At 51.5% G+C, this 24,624-nt stretch overlaps 13 protein-coding genes across 13 annotated transcripts; 8 read left to right on the top strand and 5 right to left on the bottom strand.

Moving 5' to 3' along the window:
• Positions 1 to 441: 441 nt before the first annotated feature.
• Positions 442 to 1,026, top strand: N7468_005940 (bZIP transcription factor; the record flags this gene model as incomplete). Its single annotated transcript, XM_058475236.1, has 1 exon — positions 442 to 1,026. The coding sequence occupies one exon, from the start codon at positions 442 to 444 to the stop codon at positions 1,024 to 1,026; it is 585 nt and encodes a 194-aa protein (XP_058330976.1).
• A 625-nt stretch (positions 1,027 to 1,651) lies between these two features.
• N7468_005939 (uncharacterized protein) lies at positions 1,652 to 3,137 on the top strand (the record flags this gene model as incomplete). The annotated part of the gene is made up of 7 exons (XM_058475235.1): positions 1,652 to 1,791; positions 1,857 to 1,986; positions 2,043 to 2,086; positions 2,145 to 2,244; positions 2,309 to 2,665; positions 2,725 to 2,803; positions 2,854 to 3,137. 7 exons carry the CDS (start codon positions 1,652 to 1,654, stop codon positions 3,135 to 3,137), a joined length of 1,134 nt encoding a protein of 377 aa, XP_058330975.1.
• Positions 3,138 to 3,441: 304 nt separating this feature from the next.
• Positions 3,442 to 4,705, bottom strand: N7468_005938 (PCI domain-containing protein; the record flags this gene model as incomplete). Its single annotated transcript, XM_058475234.1, has 2 exons — positions 3,442 to 3,893; positions 3,961 to 4,705. The coding sequence occupies 2 exons, from the start codon at positions 4,703 to 4,705 to the stop codon at positions 3,442 to 3,444; spliced, it is 1,197 nt and encodes a 398-aa protein (XP_058330974.1).
• A 296-nt stretch (positions 4,706 to 5,001) lies between these two features.
• Positions 5,002 to 6,220, top strand: N7468_005937 (transcription factor IIF subunit TFG2; the record flags this gene model as incomplete). Its single annotated transcript, XM_058475233.1, has 3 exons — positions 5,002 to 5,259; positions 5,325 to 5,589; positions 5,637 to 6,220. The coding sequence occupies 3 exons, from the start codon at positions 5,002 to 5,004 to the stop codon at positions 6,218 to 6,220; spliced, it is 1,107 nt and encodes a 368-aa protein (XP_058330973.1).
• A 386-nt stretch (positions 6,221 to 6,606) lies between these two features.
• N7468_005936 (CCCH zinc finger protein) lies at positions 6,607 to 8,149 on the top strand (the record flags this gene model as incomplete). The annotated part of the gene is made up of 5 exons (XM_058475232.1): positions 6,607 to 6,652; positions 6,704 to 7,219; positions 7,274 to 7,385; positions 7,453 to 7,505; positions 7,581 to 8,149. 5 exons carry the CDS (start codon positions 6,607 to 6,609, stop codon positions 8,147 to 8,149), a joined length of 1,296 nt encoding a protein of 431 aa, XP_058330972.1.
• A 1,271-nt stretch (positions 8,150 to 9,420) lies between these two features.
• N7468_005935 (uncharacterized protein) lies at positions 9,421 to 9,627 on the top strand (the record flags this gene model as incomplete). Its single annotated transcript, XM_058475231.1, has 1 exon — positions 9,421 to 9,627. One exon carries the CDS (start codon positions 9,421 to 9,423, stop codon positions 9,625 to 9,627), a length of 207 nt encoding a protein of 68 aa, XP_058330971.1.
• Positions 9,628 to 10,274: 647 nt separating this feature from the next.
• On the bottom strand, positions 10,275 to 10,481 carry N7468_005934 (uncharacterized protein; the record flags this gene model as incomplete). The annotated part of the gene is made up of 1 exon (XM_058475230.1): positions 10,275 to 10,481. One exon carries the CDS (start codon positions 10,479 to 10,481, stop codon positions 10,275 to 10,277), a length of 207 nt encoding a protein of 68 aa, XP_058330970.1.
• Positions 10,482 to 11,465: 984 nt separating this feature from the next.
• On the top strand, positions 11,466 to 13,389 carry N7468_005933 (putative bZIP transcription factor; the record flags this gene model as incomplete). The annotated part of the gene is made up of 3 exons (XM_058475229.1): positions 11,466 to 12,208; positions 12,275 to 12,638; positions 12,706 to 13,389. 3 exons carry the CDS (start codon positions 11,466 to 11,468, stop codon positions 13,387 to 13,389), a joined length of 1,791 nt encoding a protein of 596 aa, XP_058330969.1.
• A 1,648-nt stretch (positions 13,390 to 15,037) lies between these two features.
• On the top strand, positions 15,038 to 16,111 carry N7468_005932 (uncharacterized protein; the record flags this gene model as incomplete). The annotated part of the gene is made up of 1 exon (XM_058475228.1): positions 15,038 to 16,111. The coding sequence occupies one exon, from the start codon at positions 15,038 to 15,040 to the stop codon at positions 16,109 to 16,111; it is 1,074 nt and encodes a 357-aa protein (XP_058330968.1).
• Positions 16,112 to 16,562: 451 nt separating this feature from the next.
• N7468_005931 (uncharacterized protein) lies at positions 16,563 to 19,095 on the bottom strand (the record flags this gene model as incomplete). The annotated part of the gene is made up of 6 exons (XM_058475227.1): positions 16,563 to 17,099; positions 17,161 to 17,572; positions 17,657 to 17,904; positions 18,278 to 18,314; positions 18,637 to 18,798; positions 18,842 to 19,095. 6 exons carry the CDS (start codon positions 19,093 to 19,095, stop codon positions 16,563 to 16,565), a joined length of 1,650 nt encoding a protein of 549 aa, XP_058330967.1.
• A 389-nt stretch (positions 19,096 to 19,484) lies between these two features.
• Positions 19,485 to 20,896, bottom strand: N7468_005930 (tetratricopeptide repeat protein; the record flags this gene model as incomplete). The annotated part of the gene is made up of 7 exons (XM_058475226.1): positions 19,485 to 19,515; positions 19,567 to 19,631; positions 19,688 to 19,994; positions 20,056 to 20,149; positions 20,208 to 20,247; positions 20,307 to 20,575; positions 20,614 to 20,896. The coding sequence occupies 7 exons, from the start codon at positions 20,894 to 20,896 to the stop codon at positions 19,485 to 19,487; spliced, it is 1,089 nt and encodes a 362-aa protein (XP_058330966.1).
• Positions 20,897 to 21,729: 833 nt separating this feature from the next.
• On the bottom strand, positions 21,730 to 22,657 carry atp4 (F1F0 ATP synthase subunit 4; the record flags this gene model as incomplete). The annotated part of the gene is made up of 4 exons (XM_058475225.1): positions 21,730 to 21,755; positions 21,821 to 22,043; positions 22,117 to 22,562; positions 22,627 to 22,657. The coding sequence occupies 4 exons, from the start codon at positions 22,655 to 22,657 to the stop codon at positions 21,730 to 21,732; spliced, it is 726 nt and encodes a 241-aa protein (XP_058330965.1).
• A 235-nt stretch (positions 22,658 to 22,892) lies between these two features.
• Positions 22,893 to 24,586, top strand: noc4 (ribosome biosynthesis protein NOC4; the record flags this gene model as incomplete). The annotated part of the gene is made up of 2 exons (XM_058475224.1): positions 22,893 to 23,500; positions 23,551 to 24,586. 2 exons carry the CDS (start codon positions 22,893 to 22,895, stop codon positions 24,584 to 24,586), a joined length of 1,644 nt encoding a protein of 547 aa, XP_058330964.1.
• Positions 24,587 to 24,624: the final 38 nt, after the last annotated feature.

Genomic DNA, 24,624 nt, shown 5'->3' with positions numbered 1-24,624 from the left:
GGATTCGCGGCTTAGCGATAAAGCATTCTAGAACAAGTGTATGACGTCATCCATCGAGCCAACAGGTAAAGCACCTGGTCAAACAACTCTCGCGATTTCTGGTGGAACGCGATCCGAAGCAGATAGAATTCAAGGAATGATGTAACCTGCTCGTGGCGAAGCCTGATTTATTAGCTAAATCCGTGCCGGTACTGCAGCCATGAAACCTTGTCAGATATTATACCCTACGGCACCGTTTCAGATCAAGCTTTGGAATAATCATTAACATTGGCAATCTCACCAAGATTTAAGACTCGGAAGCCCTGCAAACCAGTTCCCAGTTCCGCAAGGGGCAATTCAGGATGAACACACAGACTAAGATAACATTCTCCGATTTATCTATACCACTGAATACCCCTTGAATGCAATCAATTCTTGCCACATACAATCCACCAACACGTTATGGCATCATTCAACTCCCTGCCACCCATGAGCGCGATGGAATTTCTCCAGCCACGCGATGAAGCTCTACCCGGCTGGCTCGGGCGCTCAGAAGCACCGCCAGCCCCACGCCGTGCTTCCTCAGCATCGGACAGCAAACCACGCAAACAAACTAAAAAGCGACTATCGCGGGACGCGGTCGGGCCCGAAAGAGCACGCCAACTCGAGAAGAACCGCATCGCCGCCAATAAATGTCGGAAGAAGAGGAAGGCCGAGCAGAACAAGATCCAGGAAGATTTGGATGCTGAAACCGAGAAGCGGGAGATGCTCATGGCAGAAGTCGATTCCCTACGCGAGGAAGCTTGGCATCTTAAAAATCAGATCTTCGCCCACTCGCAGTGTGGTGACGGCGAGCTCGGCCATCAATTGCAGCACATGTCCTCCAATGCTCTACAATCGTCCACTACTTTCCTCCCTTCCCCATCCCCCTTGTCCGCCAGCACGTGGTCGAGTGATAATGGCGCCGACGACTCGGTGCCGGAGAATCCGGTTGCTGGAAAGTCTGATGAGTCGTTCTTCGATACCTTCGTGAATGTACCTGTATAATAAGCCTGCTTTGAGTGGCCCCGGAGGCCCCGGTGGGAGCTAGTTAGCGATGCTTTGTTGTGTTGACGTCATGCAGTCAATTAAACCAGTTTATATAATTAGCCACTCCTGATTGTTTACAACTGATTACACACTCGAGGCAGTAAAGATCATTCAGCCAGTTAGATGTAGTGGCTGGTGCCTTGTGCAATCCACCACGTCCAGACTTTTGCGAGTGGCGAGAGCTTTCAACGGTGACTAGGCTCTAATTGGGCAAAAATGCACGAAGACTGCTGAAGTGGTTCCAGTTTTGCGGGGAGCTCTTCCGTGTGCACCGTAGCTGTGATTGGTCCGGTCGAAGTAACCACCACTAAACTTCGAGGATCTGGACGATCATCAGTGGGGAACTGACGCCGCGAAACCTTGTGCTGCACGAACGTGCTCGAAGCCCACATGCATTGTGCGGGTATGACTTCCACGACGACTCACTGGCGAAGAGCCACTGATGTCAATTCGAAACCATCCAATACCGGAACGTCGTCTGGCTCCAACTTTCCTTCCGATCATTTTTCGCATTGCTGTTATAAGTATTCAATGCTCCGTCCCAAATACACGTAGCTACTCACCCAGTATATCCACCACAATAATGTCCAAAACAGTATCCCAAAGCCCAGGCCAGGATATGGCCCAGTTCGTCCATTATAATGTCTTGGGATCAGACTATGAAATAACCGGGAGATACTCCTCCTTAAAACCGGTCGGAGCAGGCGTTTCCGGCATAGTCTGGTAAGCCACGAGGAAGCAAAATGCTGTCAGGCTCAGTAACAACAATATACTAATTGGATCCTCAGCTCCGCCTACGACCAACTCGCAGGAGAGACTGTAGCGATCAAAAAGCTATCCGAGCCCTTCAAAAGTGCACATGTCGCAAAACACATGTTTCGCGAAGTAAAATTATTAAAGATGCTGCAGCATGATAATGTACGCACATCACCACGATAATTCTCGCGGTATCCAACTAGCTTACAGTAGAGCAGATCATTCATATGAAAGACATCTTCATCTCCCCGACGGAGGATATGTGAGTATCTCCAATCCTAGCCTTGTGGTTTTCCCACCCAGTCATTAATGTTACTCAGCTATATCATTACGGACCGCCTTGCAGTCGATCTCGGGACTCTGCTGGCTAGCAAAAAGCTAGAAGATCAATTCACACAATATTTCATGTACCAAATTATGGTAAGCTAGCGCACCGTGAATTTCGAACCTTCGGTACTCTAGGATATTGACCTGATCACGATAGCGTGGCCTCAAATATGTCCACTCAGCGGGAGTAGTTCACCGTGACTTGAAACCGTCGAATATCCTGGTCAATGAGAACTGCGATTTAAAGATCTGTGATTTTGGCCTTGCTCGACTCCAGAAAACTCACATGACTGGCTACGTGTCAACGAGATATTATCGAGCACCGGAGATCATGCTCACCTGGCGAAGGTATAATGCCAAAGTTGATATCTGGAGTGCAGGGTGCATCTTCGGAGAGATGATGCTGGGGAAGCCTCTGCTCCCAGGCAAATCGCACATTGATCAATTTTACACCATTACTCAACTGCTGGGGAGTCCACCCGACGAGCTGACGGCAAATGTGACCAATACGAATGTAAGTGATGGCCCACCCACGGGCTTTCCATATCGCTCTAGCTAACGGTTCAATACCAGACTCTGGACTTCATAAAGTCGTGCCCTCGGCGATCCCGCAAGCCGTTGTCCAAACTCATTCCATCCGCGGACAGGAGAGGTGAGTACATCATGTCCTTATCCTAATTGTATGATTACTGACCTTAATAGCTCTGCAACTCCTGGACAGCATGCTCCAATACGTACCAGAGAAAAGATGCTCAGCGGCCGAGGCTCTCGAATCTCACTACCTTGCTCCATATCATGATGGCGAAGATGAGCCAGTGGCAGAACAGCGGCTTGATTGGTCATTCTTGGAGGCAGACCTTCCTGCTGATGTGTGGAAGACAGTAATGTATTCAGAGATCTTGGGATATCTGGGTGACGTGAGCGGGTTAAGGACACCTGAAAGCGATAATTCGAGCCCAGACGCGATGGATATAAGTGCAAATTAACTTTCATTAGAGAGGATTCTTACCAATTAAAAAAAAATCAGATTTAAAGGGCAGTTTGCTGGTCCAGAAGTTATCACGTAGAATACTAGTTCTCTTCGTAAATCCATTGACATCAGGAGGCTCATAGTACATCGACGTCGCAGAAACATAATTGCTGAGTTTATAGCAAATACCAGGATCCTTACCTAGGGTTGTTGGAGCGAATGGGTATTTTGTTTCTAGTATGGCTATGGCTGAAACTGCGCAGGGACTGCTGGTGTCATCAATCGTGGAAGGGTTATTTTATTGTGTGGCTGCAGACGCCTTATTGTACCATACGACTAGCCGCGAACTCCGGAAATTGTTCGGCAATGCTAGCTGCTATCCGCTCAACATCCTCTGCAACCTTCTGTACCCCGAAATCCCACTGTCGCAGGCTGGCACTATTTGCCCCTGAAGCGGAACCAGGAGATTCCGTGCCGAAGTAAATCACTCCTTCGATTTGGTCAATCCGGCCATGCAAGCGATTCTGTTCGACCATCCGAGCAGCGTATTCTTCGGCCTTTTCACCAGCCGAGAAGTCTCCGGAGGCTTGCAGACCAAGAATTTCGGCAAGCGCATCCACCGAGATATTGCGGTACAGCTTGCTTGCCGCTACTAGATTATGTTCAATCACGGCCTTGTTGAGAACCGTGGTACCATCGGCCGTTACGGCAAGTTGATGTGGCGCAAGCTTGTTCGAAAAGGCTGCAACTTCATCTGCGTTCAGCAGCCGGTCTGAGAAACATCTTCTCTAAGATAGAGAACTCGTCAACTGATGAAGCGCGTTCATCTTTGTAGAGACGGGAAAGGCTGCGTGACCGCTGAGGACCAGCTGGGGCCAGAACTGCACAGCGAATGGCTGCCGACAGAGCCGCAAGCCTGTCATTTTCATCGACACTAGACACCAGACTGACGTTGTAATATTCCTGAGCGGCATCGAGGAAACGTCGGCGGGCATCGAGAATGCGCGCTTGGGAAAGCTGGAAATGTAACCTGGAGTCATGATCCTCTAACTTGCTGGGCAAATTCTTGATGCGGTTCAAGAAAACCTCTGCATTTATCGTATCGTCCTCCTCGAGGTAGTATCGCACAATCCGGATCCATAACTTGGCCTTAGCCTCATCGGTGACTAGCCTTTGAGAGCTATCTATGTTAATTCCCTGAAGTGCCCTTGCAGCAGAAGAGTAGTCTTCCTCTGACTCGTAGGCTTCGGCGAGGATTTCGCGGATCTGTGCATCCTGTTCCTCGGCTGAGGTTGCGCGTGATTGGAGGAGGGTGACTGCGTGTTGGCCGGCTTTGATTTTCACTTCTGGTTCGAACTTCTGAAGAGCGGTAATGAAAGAATCGAGGAGTGGACGCGCAGATACGATGCTGACATCTTCCCCGAGGATCGAATCGAGATAGTAGACGAGGTCGTGAGCTAGCTCAGCCCCCGACGAGGTGTTCAGGATTTCGTTGAGAAGATCGTTGTATTGCTGGAGTTTTGTGGATTGTTGAGGGGTAGATTCAATGGCTGCCAAGGCAGCGGCAATCTTTTGAGAAGCCATGACCGCGAACCAGGCGCGATGATGCGGGGAGGGAGGTCAGTGAATGTGGGACGAAGCTACTTGATGGCCTGCTTATCGATAAGGCGGCAACTTCGGGGGCAAGGTAAGCATTCACCGCCCGCTTGTCTCAAGCTCCACTTTATCGCGCACCTCCATCTCAAAGATAGCGTCTTCTTTCACTCTATTTACTGCTTTTCCCACCCTCTTCTCGAGCGCTTGCATCCCGCCACTTTCAGTCGCAAATCTATCGTCTTGCCTCGACCGGAATCCGTGAGCTTCGGCCCTTCGCTGTCGCCATGGCTCAGGTGAAGCCAGATCCGGATTCCTTGTACATCAAGCCCGACCCCGATAGCAAAGACGCGCTGCTGGCCGATCTTGACGATGAGGATATCTACGAGGACGCAGGCGACCTCGATTTTACTCATGCGAACACCAATGTGTGGATGTCGCGGCTTCCAAGGGCACTTTGGGAAAACTGGGCCCAGATGGATGATGACGAGGAGATTGAGATCGGCACGATGAGAATCGAGGGAGAGCCAGGCGATTTAAAGAGAGTAAGAAACCATCAAGCTTTTCGCGCCTTGTTCCGAAACCTTTCTAACGAGTCCTTATTCTGAAGGTCAGCTTGCGACTCCACGAACGCCCTGATAACCAAGATATCCCCAAAGACTACACTTTCCAACAACAAACTCTCCTCACAGAAAATGCATCTCACATTACAGAAAATACGTATCACTTTACAGAAAAGGATGTACCAGGGGCTGAGAACCGTATGGCCGTATTTGGGGAGACCCGATCAGCCTTGTATGAGGCCATGAAGCGAGATGCGCGTCGGAGAGAACAAGGCAAGAAGTGGGAGCCATACGTTCGAAAGACAGTCCCTAGTAAGTTCTGTTGATTTTTATGGGCTTACCGTCGCTTACATTTTTAGAACAAACTGCGCTGCTCGGTCAAGTGACCGAAGAGTTCAATTGTCTGCCTGTTGAAAACGACGAGTTTCGACGAATCTCGGAGCAGAAGGCTCTCGATGCCCTCAAGCCGAAGAAAGAAACCCAATTCATCGAGCGGGTTCCCGGCAAGGTTCTCCAAAACCGTGCCGGCATGCCTGTCGCGGGCAACACATTTGTGCAAACTACAGCGGCTTCCAGAGTCAGACCGCAGGAAAACAAGTCCATTCGTATGCCGCAAAACGAACTACTCGACAAAATCTTCGAATGCTTCCGTCAGTACAAATACTGGCCTTTTAAGGCTCTCAAAAAACAGCTCCAACAGCCTGAAGCTTATCTTAAGCAAACTTTGGAGATGGTCGCCCACCTGGTCAAAGCTGGAGATTTCGCCATGACATGGGAGTTAAAGCCCGAGGCGCAACAGACTAACTACGCCGCTATGTCATTCGGGGAGGTCAAAGCTGAACTTGCACCAGGAGGAGACATCCACGATGACGGATCTGATGAGGACCCGACCGCGTCAGGAATGGGCACGGATCATGACGATTTTCAATTCGAGAATGCTTAGAGCACTCACTGTACCATGTTCGAATGCGAGTGGTCATGAGAAAAACACGATGCATGCCATCTAACGAAAACTTGTGCTGTAACAATACAAAAGACTCATAAATTAATCTAAGCTAGCGTGGATCTCTCCCCCCAAACCCAGTAAAGCAACACAATGTACGAAGTAGTCTATCGTCTATAGTAGATTCTCGAATGTTATGCGCAGACCGGATTGTCACGTGAGAAAGTCGCGCCACATCGTTTGCGCCGGCGGCGCGAGTCCACCTTCGTTTCTTTCCCAACAGTAGACCATCCACGGCTATTCGAGCCGTCAGTTTCTGCTCGCGACTCCTTAGACTTTCAAAACACTCTGAGTCTTTTTACTAACCACTCTAATCTTCCTTTACCATGACAGAAAACGACGAGCTGCTGGCTCGGATTGGCCGCCTCGCAGGTGAGTTCTCCAGACATCCGAGCCTGTACTACATGATGCTCATGGAAACAGGCCAAATCAATCGACACAAGGCACAGTCATCACAACATCAGGGCTCCTCGTCTCATCATTCGCCCTACGTAGCTCGACATACGCCTAATCACTTGGGCTGGACACCCTATTCTCGTGGGCGCGGTAACCGTGGAGCTCCACACCGTCATCGCACACTGGTATTGAACAACGCCAAGTCTGCTACTGGTGATATGTCCTCTCCTGCCCCAAGCGAGAGTAACAATCAGTCGCGTCCCATGGCAACGTCGAACGGTTGGGTCGCCAAGCGCGATCGGCACATGCAACTGATTAACTCGGCCGTTTACGATAAAGAGACCCGATTGCGAGCCAAGGCTATGAGGGAAACTCGTAAACTGAGAGAAAAACAACGCGCCGAGCGCGAGCAAAAAAAGGTTCTGCGGTATGCTCAAGGTGGGCCAGGCGGTGCATCTGTCTCTACGTCCGCCCAACAGATCATCATCAACGACATCGCCTTCAAAATCGCGCGTGGCGGCAGCAAGCTCATCCGAGCTTCCGGTACGACCTGTTCGGAGCCTCGACTGGCATGCAGAAGTCGCTCACAAGTTCTAGATGATCCCAACCCCGCCAACGCTACGCCGAAGAAAGCTACTGTCGCTGGCGTCCACTTCATTCGAAGCAAGAACGGCAATCTCCTGCGCCTTGGCGACGTAACATCCAAGAAGTACGTCATATCACATGTCGACATGCTGATAGAATAAGCATACTAATATGCGAACAATCCACCTCAGACCGAGCGCTGTCAAGAAGCGAGACGAGCTATGCAAAAGATTCTCTACGACCGGTATTGTTTCTTCCGACGGATCAAACCCTTCCGCCAGGCCCCTTGAATATCCTGCTAATCTGACACATATTCCAGGTACCTGCTACAAGGGACCATCTTGTCTCTACACCCATGATCCAAACAAAGTTGCTATCTGCAAGGATTTCCTTCAGAAAGGCGAATGCAGCGCTGGTAATAGTTGTGATCTTTCCCATGAGCCCTCGCCCCACCGCTCCCCTACTTGTATGCATTTCCTTAGAGAGCGATGCTCAAAACCCGATTGTCGCTATGCACATATCCGAGTGACCCCCGGCGCCCCCGTCTGCCGAGCTTTTGCAACTCTGGGATATTGTGACAAAGGTGCGGAATGCGAAGAACGCCATGTGCATGAATGCCCAGATTATGCCAACAATGGCGTCTGCCACAAAAAACGATGCCAGCTTCCCCACGTGGACCGTGCAGGTCAGATCCGCAAGGCGGCTGCATCGGCTGCAAGTAAGGCTGAACGTGAAGACGAGTCTGACCAGTCTAGCGAGGAGGAGGACTACGATGCTATCGACGAAGATGACGTTGACTCTGATGAGTTTGATGACCCTGAGGAGCTTATCGTCGAAGGGAAGGATGGTGGCGAGATGTCAAAACAACAGGATTTTATCCCGTTCTAAGCACTTGATTTATCTTTCTATGGTAGATCCATGTGCTCTTTGACGCTCGTATTGCCCTCTAGCGTAGCTAGTTCTCGTTTTGCTTTTTGATGTTTTCTGATTTTCGATCTATGTGGCTCCCTCGCAGGCCCTTGCATCACGATACCCCCGGCGCATGTCAAGAGATAAGAAAAGAAAATTGAAAGAAGATGGGAATTCCACTTATAGATTGAGACGTATGCCTATTGATCCTTGTATTTGAAACGATACTCAACGGTGGCTCAGCACGTATTTATCAATTCAATTGCCAGATCCATTCTGTGACGTTTGAGAATCCAGCCATGGGCAGCACCCGCAAGTCATAGTAAATGGGTCGGAGCTAGTTAGCCTTAAGCATACTGGTAGATCGGATCCGACTTCTACAAGCATATCTCATCATATAGCTTTCCACTGCCAGTGACTCAGAATAAAACATCGTTTGCCGACAGTTGTCTAGATATCTTCAAGTGATATTTGTAGGCTGTAAAAGTAACCATAGGCATATGTATGACATCCATGCACAGTTCGACTTGGTGTTCCAATGCTCTACTGGTACTCCGAGTCGTCCTGGTTATGACTACAAGCATCGCAATCAGCCGCTAGCTGAATCCACCTGGCTCAAAATTAGAAAAGGACAACCTATACTGTTGTACCTTCGGTCTTTTGTTATTCAAACGGTACATGTCAAACAGATTCAGGTGTAGTGGACGCTGACTATCCAAGATAGTAAGCACACTTCGCCCATCAGTCACAGTATCCGTCCATAGTGTCCAACCTCAAGAAATAAAGTGAATGCTACTCAACAGATCAGTTGAAACTGTTCTATTCATCATATACGCCTCATTCATATCACTAGAGCCATGATTACTACTGAAGCTATACTGGAAGTTCGGGAAGTTGTAGAAGATGAACAACGTGAAGATCTATAGTAATGAGTCATACTTCTGAAGACCCGCGGGGCCCTGGAGAAGGCCATGCCAGACTATACCGAAACCCCAGAGGCTGCTGAACACTACACCTATGACTCATTCTCGAATATGGCCAGAACTATATGATTATCAAATCAGACCCATAACAACACATTCGATGAGGATCGTCTCGAAGGAAGACGATACTATCTTCCCAGCCTGATACAGACCGACAGAACAGCGCTCGGGACCAAAGCCTGTGAAGGTGGAATCCGCCCTCGAATAGGAACTCTCCCGTCAACCCCCCGTCTGCTTGCATCCAATCCCCAGTGCGGGACTATTACCATGTGCCCAATGCTTCTCGGCATGCAGAACAAAGATCAGGCAGGGATCTCCCGGTCCACAGACAAAAGTGAGGCTACGCGATGGCTTACGGTCGTTTCAGAGCCGTTGGGCAACGACGACCCGCGTGGTCCAGCGGTTCATAGGCTGTGGATCCGTGAACCTGCGATGGGGGATCAGGTCAATCATGACCTTTTTTGCGCTTTCTAGGGGTGCTTAATGGGTATCTACAAGCTATATCCCAGCCAGCCATGACTTCATTCCCAAACAAAACGCGTGACGGGCGTTCTGATTCGCCGGCGGTTATTCGACTCGCGAACGATCCTGTCAAATGCCTTCCTTCGGCGCAAGCCTGGGCCAGGAAGCTAGCCAAGTCATGAAATCATCTCTATGATCTAGATCCCCGTTGGGTCTCGGACTTTCTCAAAGAGACTCTTGTTGGTCTCTGGTCAATATTAATGTGTACCTTGATTAGGCTGAGGGAGGGCCCTTCGCCTATTGGATGAATATGGGGCCTTTCACCGCTACATCTTGCCAGGCATCTCACGGGATCGCCGACGTCAGAGGGCCTATCAATACCATGAAGACGACACCCTATAAACAGACTCAGGGGCTGATACACGGAGTGGAGTTCAAAGCTTAGGAACTGGCACGTCAGGAGACAGGAACAGGTACCACTAATCCTGGCGCTGTGGGCGCGTAATACGGAGGAAAGAGGGGAGGCGGGGCCAAGATAATCCTAGGACAAAGAGAGAGAAAAATTAGTATTCGGAAGGCAAGCGAATCACGACGGCAGGAGGGCGATCGCATAAAAATAACCGAGTGGGCGGGTTTCGATTTGACGACGAACTGGCCTGTCATCGGTTGGGACAGCGCTTCGCAGGTTTTGCCCACGGGTCCCGGACTATGGCATCAGAGGACGGCGCTTTCAGTCTTCCTCGTAGCAAGGAGAGGTTGATAATGGTAAGGGTGACCTTGATGCTGTCACAAGGGTGTTGAAATCCAGCAGCGGGGCCAGACTCGTAGGGCGTCATCTGGAGGGGACGAGTGACAGTGCAGGACATCCGTGCATTTGCAGGTGCATCCGCCCTGCTTTTCCGGAGTGGATTCTGTACTACTCTGGAGGTCTGCGATAGTCGGGATTCTTTGGATTCCAGGAGTTCTAGGAGTCCAAGATACGGAGATCATCGAGACTCGTTGATTACATCCCAAGAATGATACTCCACGTATGATGCCGTACCGATGATACGCATATGAACCATGGAATGAGGGGTGGAGCTGCGGCCCGGACCCGTACTAGAAATCTAGAGAAACGGTTGAAACAGAAGATCATCTTGCCAGTCACACCAAGTCGAGAATGATTGGCGATGCGTGAATGTTGTGCCGGGCCGCACGGACCACGGGGGGGGATTCAGCTCTATCGATAAGCCCAACCCCCGCTTTCCTTTTCGTTTGCGTCTTGTAGGGGGATGGTTCTCTGAGGCCCAAGCCGATCCAGGATCTACTGCTTCTCTGCCCAAAAAGGAGAGGAAAAAAGAAAGAGGGAAAAAAGACCAGAATTGGATGCAGGTCTGCCCAAGAGGAGTAGAGCAGCCAATGACACGCCGAGGGCCCCGATGGGAGCCACACGCCCACTCCCGCGCAGACCGCCGGCTGGTATCCTCTACTTGAGGGAAGACGCTGGTTGATACGGCAGGACTATGGAGGACGAGGGTCTCCTCGATGTACTCAGTACTGGTGGGGCCACTCCGTCTCCCTCCCACTCATCGTCCTCCTACTGGCGCTCCTCGTTCTAGTCTCCCCATGTAGACCAAGTTAAACGGTGTCACAGCGCCCGCTACAATAGCCGGCGCTTTCCTCCCCCCCCCTCTGCAAGTACTGCATCTGACCCTCTTCGATCTTGATCCTGGTATCATTATTCTTTTCTATCGCATCTCCCCTTCTTTATTCCTCCCCCCCTTGTTTCCCCTTTTATCCTGTATCGCTATTATATCCTTTCGTTTCTACTTTGTATTCGACCCACCCCCACCTTACACCGCCTGTTTGCGATGGCACGATTTTCCCATTTTGACTGCTATCAAGCGCCATCAACTCTTGAAGTGTCCCCGTCGGAGGAAGAGGACATGAAGGTACTAGATGAGAACATCCTGGACTCCAACTCGCCTGAAATATCGGATCCGAGGCGGGCTTCATACGACAACGAAGCCTTCTCGCATCGGGGTTCAGTCTGGTCCAACTACTCCACCAATTCTGACCAGTCTCGTCAAAATTCACACATGGGCCACTCCATCCTAGAATCATCAGCCTCCTCTTTCATGCCCGTCGACAGCACATCCTATGGCCAACAGGCCTGGAACATGTCGCGCAATGCATCGGGCTCATGTACTCCAACCGCCTACGACCAGTACCCAGAAGCCGAGGGCTCATCTTCAGCGCCCTTCGCGGGCGGTGCTGTAGGTCCAGTCGGCGGTTCGATTCCCATGGGCCCCGTCTCATATCGGAGTAGCTTGGGTTTTCCGTCCGGTAGTGTCGCCATGTCACCGCAGTCCAGTCAGGGCTGGGCACCGGCGCCTATGGAGTTGCCTGACGCCCCTCAGACCAAGAGCCTGTACCGAAATGATTCGCCGATGGTGATGCGTCGTGACGGCGTCCGCAAGAAGAATGCGCGCTTTGATATTCCTCAAGAGCGCAATTTGAGTAATATCGACCAGCTTATCAGCCAGTCGACCAACGAGGACGAGGTCAAGGAGTTGAAGCAGCAGAAGCGGCTCCTACGAAACCGTCAAGCAGCGTAAGTCAGAAGTGCACGCTGGTTCATTCTTTCCCAACCCGTTACTAACATTGTCGTCCTTTGAAGTCTCGACTCTCGTCAGCGCAAAAAGCTTCACACTGAAAAGCTGGAAGAGGAGAAAAAGTCTTATGCTCATACCATTAGCCAACTCGAGGACATGGTCGCGAGTCTGCAGAGAAGGGAATCGGATCTGCTGCGCGAGCAGGGCGAGCTGATGAACCGACAGCAGCACATTACCAACTATGTTGAGAACATGCACTTGGAAAAAGACGAGATGATTCGCGTGCACACCCTGGAGACAGCGGAGCTGCGCAAGAAGAACAACATCCTGATGGAGACAGTGGACAAGTTGGAGCGAGGCATGAAATCAGGCATGACCGAGTCCCACGGCGAGTTCGCCGGCTTCGAAAATCTGACTATGGACAACCCTGTCTGGGACGAGTTCTCGATGGCCCACGGTCTTTCCATGCCAGATCAGATGCCCCCCCTCGGCTCAGCCCACTCAATCGCATGCTCTGTCGCAGGTCAATGACCGGTCGGCCGAAAAGCCCAACAATGGGGAATACCCATTTAGCTGGAACGCCTTCTACATGTGCCTTCTCTTCGGCGCCTTCATCGCCTCGAACAACACCTCGCTGCCGGGCCACTCGCTCCCACAGCTGTCGGAAGAGTACCGCGCTGAGTCCGCTAATGTGCTGAAAGCCGTGCTCGCTTCTTCACCCTCGGACGTGGCCAACCCCACCAGCAACGTAGGCGCCGCCGCCGCTACTGCCGCTGCTCCAGGCCCCAGCCCTATGGCCGGCATGGGAATGGCCCAGATGGCCGGGCCCACCGGGTCTTCGACGCTAGACGAGCTACATGACACGCTAGTCATGCCTACCGAAGAACAAGAGCGTGCCCAGGTCTTCACCATGAATGTGGACCAGTACAATTCCCTGACAACCTTCCAGGACGACGGCTCCGGCTTCAAGCCGGCGCAGCCGTCGGCAATGCAGCAGGCCCTCGCGACTATGCGCAACAATGCTGCTCAGCATCGCATGAACGACGCTTCGACGTCGGACGTGTATTCACGGTCGCTGATGTGGGAGCGTGTTCCACCCAAGGTCATCCAAGACTTCCGTCGCATGGTCCAAGAGTATGGTGCCCCGCCGGTGAAGCAGGAAATGGGCTTCCAGGCATAATGGGTCCACTTTTATTGTGCCGGCATTATTGCGGTTAGTTTCACTTTGCTACATGCTTGTTTTCTATCAAAAGGGCGCCGGTGAGGGGCGAGACTCCAACGCCTTGCATGGGTACCCCACTTTTCATACTTCGATAGGCTTCCATTTTTTTTCATTTGTTTTCCCTCGGAAGCCCATCATTCTATTGTTTTTCTGAATATTCTGGGATGTTTAGCGTGTGCTGTGTTAGCGTTTTCTTCTCTGTCTCTTTTTTCCCCTTTTTTCAAAGCGATATGTGTTTTATCAGCGTGGGAAGGTGTGGTGTTTCTATATCATACGGATGGGAGGTATGGGCATGGGCATAACGATGTACAGACCACGGAACATGAAATTTGACAGAACGACATACGAAACGAGCGATCCAGAGCCAGCCTGGTCCATTTATCCACTTTTGCCTTTTTTTTTTTTTACTTTCTTTCCTTTTCTCTAACCATTCTTGTGTTGTTCTTACCAGCGCCAAGGAAGAGCATGTTTCGAGCATCCGGGTTTGGGCTTTTGGATCTTCGGATTGAAACAAACTCCTTTGTCTTTTGTTGTTGTCCTTGGCTCGCTGTTATTTCATTTTGGTTTTTTTTTCCCTTTGGTGTTTCATGATCTCAGCGTTTAATGACTAAACCCTTGTGGACTGGCGGCGACGCCCTGATACGACTTATGAACGATACGAACCTACCAATTGATGCAATTATTCTGGACATGCGATATGAAAAGTATGATGACCATTCTTGGGCGTGCTATTGGATACTTCCGTAACGTTTCTTAGACTCCGTCTGGAGCCCACTGTGGATTGGTTGAACGAGTTCGGCTTCCTACCGAGAGCCTCCAGTCGATGCTCGAATGATAGGCTACTCTGTCTGATCGAATCCACTCGATCGACCCGTGAGCGGATCATATTGAGCAAATTCCAATGTGTTCTAACTTTGCGCGTTCTAACTTTTCGAAGTACGTAACGTTTCCTCGTTCGCCCCCATCACACGGTGCAGCTGCAAGGCGCGTTAGCCGAAGGACCTTGGGAGCAAACCACGTTGTTCTCACCCAATCATTCACCAAGCCAGAACCCCGCTGGCCAAAAGGTTCTTCTCAAATCTCAAATCTTGGAGGCCTTGCCATGGTCTAGCCAGCCCGATCAGATCCTTTTTCCAGTCTCGGAAATGATGGCCGTGCGATGCTTGCCACGCGATCCTACCCGCCATGTTACGCATGGAATCGCCATAGCCCTATAGCGGTATGAGCTTGATGGCACAAACAACCACGGATCGAACACTTACTAGGAACCACCTAGAAGTTATCCACACTTGATCATACTCCACTCGCATCAACTAAGTACGATGCCAATGCGACTAGACTTATAGACGAGGCCAAATTTACCTTCCTAGTAGGGCAACCCAGCCTCCAAGGTCCTCATTCCAACGGAGGCCCTGAGCAGCTGTCAAATTTTCCATCCTAGATAGTTTTATAAATGGCAGTGCGAATCCTGCCCTCTTCTAGCTGCTCGTGCTTGTTTCTTTCAACCCTTCCGTCCCCATATACCCTCTTTTCCGAACAATTCCCTCGAGGGCTCCAACTTTGACATCGGTACCAGCCCCAGGATCTATCAGGGTTCCTCAGCACCATGCCTTTCGACCCAAACAATGTCGACCTCGCAACGGCCGACCCGACCGAGGTGATCTGTTACCTGGGTCTCGGGAAGAATGAGTACAATGGCCATCTAGGAGCGCGCATCTCCTCCATCTTCGTCATTGGCTTCGTCTCCACGGTATTCACCTTCTTCCCCGTGGTTGCCAAGCGTGTGCCTAAGATGCGTATCCCGATATACGTCTACTTATTTGCCAAGTACTTTGGTGCCGGTGTCATCATCGCCACGGCCTTCATCCACCTTCTTGACCCCGCGTACTCAGAAATCGGCGGCCAGACCTGCGTCGGCATGACCGGCTACTGGGCCGAGTATTCCTGGTGCCCGGCCATCGTGCTTACCTCGCTGATGATCGTCTTCCTCATGGACTTCGGTGCAGAGCGCTACGTCGAGAAGAAGTTCGGGCTGTGCCGTGACGACCCGGAGCCGATCATGGCTACGTCGGTCGCCGACGACACGCAAGTCCACCGGACCAACTCCCAGCCTCGCTCGGTCCAGGGCGAGGAGAAAAAGATGCGGCAGATGGAGGATGGGACCTCCGACTCGGAGGAGATGGTGGAGCGGTCGTTCCAGCAGCAGATCGCCGCCTTCCTGATTCTGGAATTCGGTGTGATCTTCCACTCTGTGATTATCGGCCTCAACCTCGGTGTCGCGGGTGATGAGTTTTCGACTCTGTACCCTGTGCTCGTGTTCCACCAGTCATTCGAGGGCCTGGGTATCGGCGCCCGTATGTCCGCTATCCCCTTCAAGAAGGGAAGCTGGTTGCCCTGGGCGCTGTGCACGGCCTATGGCTTGACGACGCCTATCGCGATTGCCATCGGTCTGGGCGTGCGCACCACCTACAACTCGGGCTCCTACACCGCGAACGTGGTCTCGGGTGTCCTGGATGCCATCTCGGCTGGTATTCTGATCTACACGGGTCTGGTCGAGCTGCTCGCGGGCGACTTCCTCTTCGACCCTCACCGGACGCAGGATGACAAGCGTCTTACTTTCATGGTGATCTCGGTGCTTCTCGGCACTGGCATCATGGCTCTTCTGGGCAAGTGGGCGTAAAGCGTGAGGTGAAAAATTGATACCCGCGGTATTTCTCGCTTGGAGATGCGTTGATGTGAGTATGCCTGCAACGTGTTTGGGAAATGGATTGGACTCTGGAATAGCATTGTAGGATATAACTGGGCTTATGGTTTTTGTTTGCTTTTTCACTGCGATGTATCTACTAAGGGCGGGGGTACATAATTCTGGAACAATGAGGTGCTCGGACCTCTTGGCTTTTTTAAATCTCACTGTCGCCCGTTTATTTCTTGTTCTTCACCCCAACTTTATACCTAGAACTGACTTCATACGCTCTTTAAAACCCTGCAGGGATCTGCTAGAATTCTCCAACTCCATAGGTGTTCTTTTCTGTCATTCTCGATTATAAATACAAAGCCTAGGTCCAGTACCCTCATGTTCCAAGGTACTTTACTTATTCTTCCAACGCCCTCAAAACTATCTCGAGCCTCACCTAAGAGCTTGATTCCAGCCCTACAACAACAAAATTAAAGTTGCACATCTCAGGGTTCGCAGGAACATTCGAAGGGCTGTCTGCACACATGAAAGTCTGCCCATTCGACACAAGCTCGACCTTCTGCGCCCCCGACGACTGCCCGGTAACAGCAGCAAAGTTAAGACCAGGGCTAAGCTGTGTCTCGGCGATCTGGTTCCCACCACTAGTTATCTTGATGGACACACCCTGGCTATCAGCCGGCAGTACGACGGCATAGTTCACGGTGCTCTGCGCCGAGCCAATGTTATCGATACTGTCAATCCCATCACAATTTTTCAGGACAGGATGGTACCAGAAAGCGCCGATGGGGTCGGAGCCCGGGGGCGCCATCTCCGAGGCGGAGGAGCCGGCCTTGAACGCGTTGATGAAGGAGGTTATGAGGGGTTGCCAAGCGTTATGGGGGAAAGATGACATGTTGGCGTATTGCAGGGCATCGGGCCCTGAGTAGGCTTCGTCCCACAGGTTGCCGATGTAGTGGCTTTCACCGCCGTCATTCTAACTTCTTGTTACGGCTTGTTTCGACGGTGAAGTTGTTGGGGGGGAGGGGAAGATTTACCCATGTGATGACTTCGACCAGGTCGGGGGCGATGTCGAGGATCTGCGACATACGTTGGGGGAGGTTGGCTTCGCCGATCCGATAGTAGTTTCCACCGCAGCAGTCCTTGAACTGGAGGGCAGAGAGACCTAGTTCTGTCAGGTACTGCTTGTGTGCATTTCTTGGGAAGATTGCTTTACCCATCATGTAGGCCTTGCTAGCGCCATGGGCAAAGTCCATCACATTGCGGTCCCAAGTCGAGCTCAGGTTCGAGGGAGTGTCGCTCGCAGCGGGCCAAGCAGATTCCCAGCTGAAAAAGCCATCCACAATATCGACGAACTCGGCGAGGTAGCTCGACGGCTCGTTGTAGTACTTGTCAATGTTCTGGGTGTCCAAGTTGGGGATCAGCGAGACCGCGTTGTGTTTCTTGAAACTGACCCAGTTGTCGTACTGGTCGTATCCTGCGAAGGAGGAGACCAATGGCTAACTGTCCGCGCCGTAAGTCAAATAGGAAGACTCGCTGGAGTATGAGTTGAACAGATCGATGTGGTCCTGCAGATTATCCCACGCAGAAAGATCGAAACTAAAGAACAACTTGAACTTTCCGTTCGTATGGCCAGCAGCTTTGAAGAGCTGGTCAACGGCATCCTTAGCCCAGTCGGCAGTGGGAGCCCCGACGTTCAGTGCGAAGGCATCGAGTCCCATGTCCATCCCTTGCTGGATATCCGTCGATGCATGGTCTGTGGAAGAATCCAGTCCTCCGACCTGGAATCTGTTAGCCTTTGGTCTATCCCAAATTTGCCTTCTATGCAAGGTTTTTACCATGTAGTGGCCAAAGACTTGCCTGGCACTAACGGGCGCACTACTCAGCAACGCCGTCAGGGCGATGTAACCTGCGTAGGAGTAAGAGTAGGAGTAACGCATTGTGAATAGGCATGAGATTATTTACTGATTTATTGCTACCCATGGTGATATGGAAGATTTGATTCATCGACGAGATTAACTTATAATCCGCAGGATCGTGTCCAGTGCCCCTGGTGTTTGGACTTAATTCGGCGCTCCGGCCATCAACGGGCCCGCCGGATGAGCGCCCAGTTTCAGATCCTTTGGCTGCTCAGGATTCCAGTTGCAAGATTACCGAATCAACCGATTTCGGCCCTGCTGCAGTCGGTTCACTATTACAGAGAGGAGTTATTGGTTCGATGGGATGTGTATCTCCACTTTTCAACCCCGATAGAGGACTCTAGAAGGTATCATCTACGGAGCCCACAAGCGCCGATCCCGACGTTTTAGAAGTGCTATTGGCAAGGCTCCCAAGGCTGCGGGGATGGAAAGTAGACAAAGGCGAAATGCAGTGGAAGGGTTATGCCGAGTTGTCTTGAGGCTTCGGGCATCTGGACGGTTTAGGGAAGCCCAGCAGGGTAAGTACTGTGCATACAGATAGGGTTTGTGCATGTCAACAGGCGTTGGTAAGCCCTTCAACTCATCCCGACTCACCTATCTAAGGTAGCCAGACGGGGCTTCGTTAGTCCTTCAACCTGCAATGTTTTATTTTCTGTAAGCTGGGGTGGGTCTATTTCATTTGCCATCTCGATCTCATGCTGCCCATCCACTTCCGCCCGTTCTCTCAAATCTCCCAAGCTCTCGTTCTTATTCTCGCTGCCTCTCCAGCTCTAACTGCTCTATTCTCTCCCAGTCATACCTTCGGTCTCTCTCGAGGTTAGGATCCGGGGGCATAGACATGTAAGCGTCGCGCAAGGGGAGCTCCGACTTCTTCGATACTCGTGATCGGCGATAGTACCTAAACGCATAAAAGCTAAACCGCAGGACGGCGGCGAGGACGACGATCCAAATGCCGACTTTTTGCCGCGTATCCAAGGAATCCGGGCCCGGCAGGTTGAGCGAATCGGTAGGGATGGGCACAACATCAGAGTCTGCGGCTTTGAACCGGATCATAATAGGCAAGGCAGTAATCCCGGATATTGTAGTCTCGACTGATAGAGTTGAGTCGACGTATGTTATGGTGGGATATTCATTGCATGTCTTGGAACAGAATTCTTGGCCAATAGCATCGAAGCTCTATCCACCCTAAGGCATTCCATAATGTACTAAGAATCTTAGAATCGGATCAATCGTTGGAAGTTCTATCGCAGCGGAACAAACATTCGAACATGGAACTTTATTGCACTTCGTTATCTTAATAGTCTGTCGCATTAACGCTTCGCAATCCGTTCGTCATCAATATAAACAAGTTGAAGAAAAGGCGGTATGTCCAGGGATATCTAAAGAAAGATGTACAATAAGAGCTGCGGCCCTTTGTAAATATTACAAGACAGTCATTCGAGCTATTTGGGATTGTACTTCTCCTTCCAGATCCTAAATATATCTCGTTAGCACTGCCAAATATAAAGGCATGAGAACCCCTACCATGACATCCCAACAGTAGGCCCTCCACTCTCCTCCGCGAGTCGATAGTACTTGGCTGCTTTGAACTAGAACAATTACAATCAGCATATTTGTAATCCCAAGTCAGTGTTCTCCACCGGACCTTATCTTTTTTCCCGCCAAATCCTTCAAGATAGCACCAGGCAACCTCATTCATTGCATCCATGTCGCCCAGGTTGGCGGCAGTCTCATAATATTGACGCGCGGCAGCGGGATCCTTTGCGACGCCCCAGCCATTGCGGAAGCAATTTGCCAGCTCGAAAATCGCAAGAACTAGCTCCCCCTTTGCAGCGCCTCCTTTCTTGATTCCAGCGCGTAGAGCCTCAGACTCTACGGCGGCCGAGTTCGCTGCCGCCGCGGACAGATAGGTAATGGCCCGTGCTTCGTCTTTCGTACAGCCCCAACCATGCCTAGAAGTGGTATCAGCCACGCTGCAAATCGTGCCAGCAGTTAAGATTATTCGAAGCATACCGTAAAGCCAGGCCGTATAGAACCTGGCTGAGAGGATTGTTCAGTCCATTCGGATCCGCAAGCTGGCCGAACATCTCTGTTGACCGCTCGAGATCTATTAAACTCGTCAGCACCCAACTGCACCAGCAGAAGAAAAAATTTCACCAACTCACCCCCCGACTCATGCAATCGGATTGCCTCTTGGATATTAATCTGCCGTCGTAAATTAGCCCACCCGCTTTGCATATCCACGAGACTCATATGAATCTTACATCATCCTGCGCATCACCCACGTTACTCCGACTCGAGCTCCTCGACCGACTCCCCGGGAACCCAGCACACGAGCCATCCTTGTCAGGCAATCGCGGGGATGCTAGGGGGCTCCCGAGCTGTGGCGGATGCTGTGCGAGAACAGTCGCTCTTTGCTCCCACTGCGCCTCGCGCTCCTGCTTATCGCCAGTCTGGCTATCTTCAATCTGGGGCAGGTCGTCGGGAATATTCTGCGACGACTCGCGCGAGGCGCTACGGCTGCCGCGCCGGTCTAAATGGAGTAAATTGGAGATCCGGTGCTGGCGGGACGGGGAGTTGGGGTTGCTGGACTGGGAATCTGAGCGGGAACGGGTAAATAATTGGAAGCTGCGGCGAGGGGAGGTCGATTGGCGAGGGAAGAGTCGATTGGACGCATGCGTTCGTCTTCATATTGCGGATGTGACGGGGGAGCGATCTCTTCTTCGTCCAAGGTATCGGTACGGAGGAATCTGATTTCGGGAGGTGGTGGTGATGTGGGATATGGGACAGAGGATGTCTCTGGCATGTTATTCATGTCATCGTGTTTATGGAGGATATGGCGTAGCGATGGCATTCTGCGCTCTTTTTCCGTTTCTCGTTCCTCGTTTCTCGTTCTGTGCTTGCCGGGGTCCAACTTGCGGGGGCGGAGGGGCTGGATTGATGGAAGATAAGATGATTTGGGTCTCGGGATAAGCTGGAGTTAGAAAATGAAATGAATGAGTGAATGAATCGATTTTTAACGATCTGCCTGGGGCAATTGCAAGCTCAGCGCGTAAGAATAGAAACATCCCAGCGTGGTGGCTGAGCCGCAGCTGTAACCCGCGGGTTCCATTGGTTCTTCTTAGGCGGCTAATCTGCTCGAGGGGCTGGGCAAGAGTCCTGACAATCACGCTAAGAAATTTGATTATCAACTGGATGGTTCGGTGACAGGCACAATTGCGGGAATCAAAAGAATGATGGTGATATTTCCTCGTCTCATACAGATCTATATATGCATGGCATGTGGGCGCCTGCGGCCCCTGCATGCAGTTGATCGGTCGAGCGGGCCCAGGACCCCGACCTCATACGCGACACTCTACAGCTTCAGATGTCCAGGTGAAAGGCATGCTTAGAATGAAGAGACTATAGCGAGTTCGACGGGACTTCGGAACAAAAGAAAATTCAGATTGTTTGAGGCGGAAGAGTCCAACCCAGGCATCTTCCTCTACTGAGCGGAACTCATGTCCGGCAAACACCACCTCGGCAACTCAGTTAAAGACAGCCAAGGTGCATATGCTCCCAAGAATCCAATCCGGAAAGATACAGTGACAGAATAAAATGGTATTGCAACTCTAACTCAGCAGATGCAAATAGCCCCTATAGTTTTGTACACAAATGGCAGTTGCCGGCGGAGCCACCGTCATCCATTTACTGAGCCTTGGAAGACATGATGCCTGGAACAGAAAATGTTAGTTAATATACGTCTGGAGCTTCTCCGCGTGAATGGGCAGGGACTTACGCTCAACATCGGCAACGCTCTGCTGGAGAATCTGCTGGAGGACCTTGGGGTTCTCAAGTTCCTTCTGGATCTTGCCGATGATGGACTCGGCAAGCTCACGCTGCTGACGCTGCTTAACCTGGCCCTCATAGCGGACCCAAGAGTCAAGAACCTGCTTGGCCTCGGCAGCCAGAGCAGTGCGCTGCTCGAGCTCGTAAGCCTTAGCCTCAAGCTCGGCGGTCTCCTATACATCTATGTTAGAGCTAGCCCTATGATATCCGTCTCTCCACAATCCCTCCGTATCTACCGGCTCATACCTTGGAAACAGCGAAGAGGGACTTGGTGACCTCCACGACACCGGACATTTCCTGGACGTTGTTGATGCGCGACTGGACGGCGTTGGTGTGGTCGGCACGGGCAGCGTTCAGAATGTCCTTGTGCTTCTGGACCTGACCCTGAGCCCACTCACTGTAAGCGGGACCACCATACTTGGCGACGGCAGTGAAGACCGAAAGCAAACAGAAGGCGGCAACGGTCTCCTCGTTCATCACGTAGAGCTCATTGCTGATGGCGGCGATGGACAGACCAGCGGCGGCGGAGAGGACAGCGGTCTTGGAGACAAGAGAGTTACCGGGGACAGAGTCCAGGATGGACTGGGCCTTCTTAGCAGGGTCCTCGGTGGGAACGTTGGAGGCCGCGCGGATTGAGGTCAAAGAAGGGACAGCGGTGCGGATGGGGAGAGCCGGCCGCAGGCGAGCGGCGCCTGGAGAGTCATGTCAGTTACTGGGATCAATCGATTGGGTGACAAGGAGAACTTCAGAACATACCAATGGCAGTCTTAGCGAGACGCGAGGCCATTGTTGCAGATGATGTAAAGATCCTGAACAGGGTGGGTGAACCGGAGAGGAGGTTTGAGGTCGGAACGGGTAGGACGGGCTTGCACACGCTAACCACTTTGGGCGCCAGTCTTCGTGCCCCGGAAAAACCAGCATCCGACCTTCATCAAATTATTCCATAGAAAAAAAAAAAGTGGCCGATCCGAGATCACGCCAGCGCTCAATACTGTAGGACGTTGTTCCTACATTCCTCTAAGATGCCGGGCCCAGTCGATATCGCCAGCTCGAAAAAACGAAAAAGCAGCAAAAATGCGGGCGCCGCTTCGAAACGACGAGCTGTAGCCGAAGACGATTTCGCCGATACCTTGTCTACAATCCAACAACTTGAAGCTCAAATCGCCGAATCCCGAAAGCATTACAATAATATCGCAACCCTCATCTCTATGCTCAATGCCGGCGGTTCTGAGAACCCTGAGCTTGCGGCTGCGGTCTCGTTATGCCGAGTTTTTAGCCGATTGATGGCTGCGGGAAGCTTCAAGGATTCGAGTCGCGCGACTGAGAACGAAAAGATCGTTACCGCATGGTTGAAGGAGCGATGTCAAGAGTACCAGCAGGCACTCGTCTCAATCGTTCGAGAGGCCGATACCGCGTCTCAGGTCGCCGCATTGACGCTCGCCATGCGGATGCTCAAAGAGCGCATTACCCATATTCCTGGAGCCGAGGACAATGTCTGGTCCACTTTGTTTCGTGATATCCTTGAAGCCGTTATTGAGGCGCAGGACGGCTCTGAACTGCACGCCGAATTCGTGAATAAGTTCTTGAAGGAGTATGAGGACGTGAGATTCCATACCTTCACCCAAATAGCGTATGTCCTTTCCGCTCAGAGACTCATGTTTCTTGCTAACAAAGCAATAGTGAGTATGCCGGAGCCCAGCGCGACTCCGATATCCTGGATGTCATCATTTCCATTCTCTCCGAATGCGACGAAGTCCCCGCCGCTGGCCATGTGTTCGAATCCTTTTTTGCCGAGGCCGAAACCAAGAACAAGAAGATCAAGTCTGTCACCGGCCATAAGAGGCGGGCCCAGGACGCATGGCTGGCAGTCCTCCGGAACGAAATATCACAAGGGCAACGAAAATCACTGTTGCGCATGATGGTGCGCAGCATCGAGCCCTGGTTCATCAACCCAGAGTTCTTGTTGGACTTCCTCACGGACTCATACAATGACGGCGGTGCTACATCGCTCCTCGCCCTATCGGGTCTTTTCTACCTTATCCAGGAAAAAAATTTGGACTACCCGCAATTCTACACAAAACTTTATTCTCTGCTGGATTCGGATCTGCTGCACTCCAAGCACCGCTCTCGCTTCTTCCGATTACTGAACACCTTCCTCGCCTCGACCCACCTTCCCGCGGCCCTGATCGCCAGTTTCATCAAACGTCTCTCCCGGCTCGCTCTGAACGCCCCCCCATCTGCGATTGTGGTCATTGTCCCTTTTATGTACAACATATTCAAGAGCCACCCAACATGCACATTCATGATGCACCGTGAGATCCGCGACAGCAAGAAAGCCGCAAAGATCGAGGCGGAAGGCATGACCGATCCCTTTGATCCCAACGAAGCCGACCCAATGCGTACGCGCGCTATCGAGAGTTGCGTGTGGGAGATTGAATCATTACAGTCCCACTACCATCCTAACGTTGCGGCTATCGCGCGGATTATCTCGGAGCAGTTCACAAAACAAGCCTACAACATTGAGGACTTCTTGGATCACACGTACCAGGGGATGATACAGGGTGAACTCGGCACGGGCGAGCGACCTTTGAAGAAGATCCCAGTGGTGGAATACCAAATTCCCAAGCGTATCTTCACGGATCGACTCTTGGAGGAAGACGGTGGGGTCGATTCTGGCCCTGGGGCTTTTGTGAGGAGTCTCTGGGGTTTCTCTTGATCCTATTAGGATCTTAAAAGTTAGCACCTGCGGCGTTT

The sequence above is a fragment of the Penicillium chermesinum genome (genome assembly GCF_028974085.1).
Source record: "Penicillium chermesinum strain IBT 19713 chromosome Unknown utg000004l:1.0-3345178.0:1.0-3348027.0, whole genome shotgun sequence".
NCBI classification, from domain to species: Eukaryota; Fungi; Ascomycota; class Eurotiomycetes; order Eurotiales; family Aspergillaceae; genus Penicillium; species Penicillium chermesinum.
This window is presented reverse-complemented; position numbering and strand designations above follow the sequence as displayed.